The sequence below is a fragment of the Pyrus communis genome, chromosome 1 (assembly GCF_963583255.1).
Source record: "Pyrus communis chromosome 1, drPyrComm1.1, whole genome shotgun sequence".
Lineage (NCBI taxonomy): Eukaryota > Viridiplantae > Streptophyta > Magnoliopsida > Rosales > Rosaceae > Pyrus > Pyrus communis.
Window position 1 is genome coordinate 37,699,690 of NC_084803.1, and position 5,134 is coordinate 37,704,823.

At 38.6% G+C, this 5,134-nt stretch overlaps 1 protein-coding gene across 1 annotated transcript; it reads left to right on the top strand.

Moving 5' to 3' along the window:
• Positions 1-492: 492 nt before the first annotated feature.
• Positions 493-4,653, top strand: LOC137733878 (TMV resistance protein N-like). Its single transcript, XM_068473467.1, has 4 exons — positions 493-1,202; positions 1,874-2,969; positions 3,096-3,371; positions 3,454-4,653. The coding sequence occupies exons 1-4, from the start codon at positions 493-495 to the stop codon at positions 4,651-4,653; spliced, it is 3,282 nt and encodes a 1,093-aa protein (XP_068329568.1).
• The last annotated feature ends 481 nt before the right edge of the window (positions 4,654-5,134 follow it).

Below are 5,134 nucleotides of genomic sequence, written 5' to 3' on the forward strand. Positions count from 1 at the left end.
GGTGAAGTAAGTGTGTGGTGTAGCTTTCATTTGGTTTGCTATAAATACCCAAGTCCTCAAGCATTGTAAATCATCCAAGGAAAAACAAAGCCTAGAGCTAAATAAGAAAAACTTTGCTAATTAGTTTGTTTTGTGAGCTTTCTTTAAGAGTGTGCTCTATTTTCTTCTTCTTGGGATCATTAGAGTTATCTTGGATACTCTTCTTATTCAACACTTAAAGCATATATTTATACTTTGCAGTTTAGAATTGGCAATAACCAAAATGCTAACATTTATACATTAATGTATCTGTGTGTTGTCTTTGTAGTGTATTCCGAACAAAATGAAGCCAAGACACAAAAAGCAATAAAAAGAGAGAAAACAACCGATGTTTTGTTGCTTTGTAGTGTATTTGCAAAGTTCCATTCATATTTTGTGTTTTCTATGCAGTAGAGAAACCACACAACAGAAAGAACTTCTCGTCCACTGTAGATCCAAGAGCCAAGTCTTAAAATGATGATGAATCCTTTCGGGAGTACTGTGGCGATGAGCATGGGAGGAACCTGTATACCTTTTCCTACTTCAACTCCACAATGGAAATATGATGTCTTCTGGAGTTTTAGAGGTGATGACGCCCGCAAGGGTTTCACTGCTTCCTGCACATATCCCCACCATTCAAGTCCTCCATGGAAACCTGAAGTCTTTTTAAGATTTAGAGGTGATTACACTCGGAAGCGTTTCAGAGTTTCCTGTGCATTTTTCTCCCCTTCAACTCCTCAATGGAAATATGATGTATTTTTGAGTTTTAGAGGTGAAGACTCTAGAAAGGGATTCACAGACCACTTATACACTGCACTGGAAAGTCATGGAATAATAACTTTTAGGGATGACCCTAAACTTCAAAAAGGGAAATCTATTTCTCCCGGACTTGTTACTGCAATTGAAGAATCAAGATTTGCACTCATTGTTCTCTCGGAAAGTTATGCATCGTCATCTTGGTGCTTGGACGAACTTTTACATATTCTTAAATGCATGGAAGCAAGAGAAGCAGTGCTACCAATTTTTTATAATGTTGATCCCTCTAATGTAAGAAAGCAAACAGGATGTTTTGCAGAAGCCTTCAATAAACATGAAAAAGACAGGGTAGACGAAAAGAAGGTGCGGAGTTGGAAATATGCTTTAGCGAAAGTGGCAAATTTCTCTGGGTGGGATTCAAAGGACTGGTAATGTTTTGATTTTTCTCGCAACCATGTCCTTATTTAACGACGCGCGCGCGCACCTGCACCCACACCCACACACCCACACGCACCCATAGAACCACACACCCATACTCATAGTGTGTCTTCTGTTTGAGGAATAGAAATATATCACAAATTACAATGAACATAGCTATAAATGCCATTAAAAGAATTCCATCTATAGTTGGATAATACTTATACAATGCACATCATATATGTTGAGAATGAATTCCACATTAATGGGAGGAGGGACTTTGCGTGGTTTTATAAGTACGTTGGGCTACTCTCCATATTACCAATTGGTTTATGGTGGAACCTCAACTTTCTTTATGGTATCAGAGCATGTTGTCCCAATGTGAAGTCAAATGACCACACGCACTCCACGCTACCTCATTGTGTTGTTCATGTGTTAGGCTTAAAAATTTGTCACACAGTAGGAGGTATGTTGAGAATAAATCTCGCATTGATGGGAGGAGAATCTTGCATGTGCTTATAAGTAAGTTGGGCTACTCTTGATATTGCCCATTAGTTTTATGATGGAACATCAATTTTCTTCAACATTTAGGTGTGTGATTATTGTGTTTTGGCTTGACTCAATGCAAAAAATAGTGAAAATATTACGGATCTACTATATCTAACTCTATTATTTTCCATAGGTCTGAAGCAAAGCTTGTCAAAGATATTGTTCAAGTGGTATGGAAAAAGTTGCGCCCAACATTATTATGTCATGTGAGCGACTTTGTTGCAATCGATTCAAGGTCGAAACCAATTATTCATTTGTGTTTAGATGCAACGGTGAATGATGGTTGCTTTATTGGGATATGGGGGATGGGCGGTATTGGTAAGACAACTATTGCAAGAGTTGTGTACGAGAGAATCTCTCATGAGTTTGAGTTCCAAATATTTCTAACTGATGTTAGAAGTAATGTCGAAAAAGGTGGCCTACCTCACCTGCAAAAGCAACTTCTTTGTAAAATCGGGATGGAAAAGATTGACATATGGGAGGTTCATGAAGGAGCAGCAATGATACGCAGGTTTCTACGTGGCAAAAAGGTTCTTTTAGTTCTTGATGATGTGAACCATTTGCATCAATTAGAATATTTGGCTGGAAATCAAGAGTGGTTTGGATTGGGGAGCAGAGTTCTCATTACAACAAGAGATGAGCATTTGTTATTTAAACACGGAGTGGAGAGACGGTTTGAGGTTGAAGGACTCAATAACGATGACTCTCTTCAACTTTTTAGCTGGAATGCCTTTAAGAAAGATTGCCCTGAACCAAGTTTTGTTCATTTGTCAAATCGTGTGGCCAATTATGCCAAGGGTCTTCCACTAGCTCTTAAAGTCTTGGGATCTTTTCTGCACGGAAGAGATTTAACAGCATGGAAAAGTTTGTTGGATAAACTAGGCAAAATTTGCAATTCAGAAGTTTTTGAGACACTTAAAATAAGTTACGACGGTTTAGATGACAATGAGAAGAAAATTTTTCTAGACATCGCATGTTTCTTTAGTGGAGAGGCGAAAGATCAAGTAAGAGAGGTACTTGAAGCTAGCGGTTTTAATGCACATATTGGAATAGATGTCCTTGTTGAGAAATCTCTCTTAACTGTTAATTCAGTTGGTGAGCTATCGATGCATGATTTACTCCAAGAAATGGGTCACGAAATTGTTCGTCGAGAATCTCCTGATGATCCAGGCAAGCGTAGCAGGTTGTGGCGTAGAGATGACATCAATCATGTCCTGAGCGAAAATACTGTAAGAGGCTTTTATTACAATGACAAATTTGATTGCTAGTTGCTATTATGTCTTATGTACAACATGGTATTATACTAGTTACAGCTTTCCTTATGTTATGACTTAGAATATATTCATGTTGACTAGGGAACAGAAACAATTGAATGTATAATCATGGACCCAGATGAGCAAGGAGCAGTCCAAGTGAATGCTAAATCCTTTTCGATGATGAAAAAACTGAGATACCTCAAGCTATATGATACGACCCTCTCTAACGGGCTTGAATATCTTCCCAATAGTTTGCGGTTTCTTATATGGCACAACTTTCCTCTAAAAACTTTGCCATCATCTTTCTGTCCAGAGCATCTAGTGGAACTTCGCATGATCTTTAGTCGCCTTGAACATCTTTGGAAGGGAATAAAGGTACCTTTCTCACTCATTGATTTTTATTACCTACATTAATATCATGCGAAGCTAATTTTGCTATGTTTTCACTTGATAACAGCATTCATACAATTTGAAAACCCTTGAACTTTCTAACTCTCCAAATCTTGTGGAAACCCCCGACTTCAGAGGTATGCCAAATCTTGAGCGTCTGATTCTTGAATTTTGCAACCTGTATGAAGTTGACCAATCCGTGGGGACGCTTGAAAGACTTAAGGTTATGAACTTGAGTGGTTGCCAAAACCTTGCGCGTCTTCCAAGAAGTGTATCTGGCTTAAAGTCTCTGGAAGATCTTGATGTTTCTTTTTGCTTGAGGCTTGAAAAGTTGCCAGAAGGCTTGGGCCATGTTGAGAGTTTGGAACGGCTTGATGTGCGTGAAACTGCTATAACTGAACCACCTTCTTCCATTGGTCTTTTGAGAAACATGAAGGAATTATATTTCGGCAGATATCAAAAAAGAAGTCCAAGTCGCGCACATTTGCGGTTGCCTTCTTTATCTGGTTTGCAATCTTTAACGCACTTGAGTCTAAGTAACTGCAATCTTTTGGAAGGAGGAATTCCAAATGATATCGGCTGCCTCTCCTCATTAAGGTATTTGGATCTAAGTGAAAATCCTCTTTCAAGCTTACCCGTGAGTATTTTTCAACTTTCCAAACTTGAATACCTTGGTGTGTCTAGTTGCGACAGTCTTCAAACATTAATCCCAGAGCTTCCTTCTACAATATCCTGTGTTGAAGCTTACAATTGCGACGCACTGGAATCAGCTCGTATAGACGTGATTAAACTTTTTGCTAACTGTTTCAAGCGGGTGGAGGTGCAAGTTTGCACAAGTACGCATCGTCCTGGTTTAGGATGCTTGTTTGTAGTTCCTGGAAGTGAAATTCCAGAGTGTTTCAACCACAGAAGTGTGGGATTGTCAATCAGCGTCAAGCTACATCCAGGGTGGTCTACTGATCAGAAGTTAAAGGGATTTGCGGTGTGTGGGATCTTCGGGAGGATGCATCGTTATTTAAATGTCCTCAAACTCAGCATCAATGGAAAAGCATGTTTAATGGCCCAGCAGAGAACCGATCTTTTAAGGAGAGACCACCTTTTGTTCTTCTTCCTTCCACGACATGAATTCTTTACTGGCAATGAGTGGCAGAATATCAGCGAGCTTGAATTTTCATTAGAGCATAAGCACAAACCAATACGGGAAGAGATGATATCTGGGATTGGGATGTGTTTATTGTATGAGGAAGATGTAGAAGCGGTTATTTGAGACAAAGGTGTGTTGGAATTTGTGAAGGGGTCTTGAATTCCTTGATAGCCATTTGCAGCAGCTTGATAATTTTTTTGCAATTTTACAGCAATTTGGTCAACAGAGGTTGTTCACATATGTCGAGGAAACTTATTTATTATTGTGTTTTTCTTGTCTGCAGCCAAATAAATGGGTCCAACGGTTTGTTGGGGGAAAATATTATTACGACATTACTTTTCAGTTTAAGAAATGATAGAGAGACTAAATTTGTAAACTAAATGATGTGGTATTAATAAAAAATGATCACGTTTATCAACGTTTAAGTAATAATCCATTCATTAACTTGCATATCATTAGTTTATAAAATTTAATCTACAAATTTAGTCTAGTATTACTCTTTCAGTTTTCACCTAATTAATGGAGAGCTTGAATGGAAATAAAGACATTTATTAGGTGTTGGTCTTAGGGCTGGGCACGGGCCGGGCCGGGCCCAATTTTGAAG

Excerpts from the sequence above, each read along its gene's own strand:
- LOC137733878 (XM_068473467.1), top strand. The coding sequence starts at position 493 with ATGATGATGAATCCTTTCGGGAGTACTGTGGCGATGAGCATGGGAGGA. Across the intron at positions 1,203-1,873 it reads GGGTGGGATTCAAAGGACTG|GTCTGAAGCAAAGCTTGTCA; the intron begins GTAATGTTTTGA and ends TATTTTCCATAG. Across the intron at positions 2,970-3,095 it reads ATGTCCTGAGCGAAAATACT|GGAACAGAAACAATTGAATG; the intron begins GTAAGAGGCTTT and ends CATGTTGACTAG.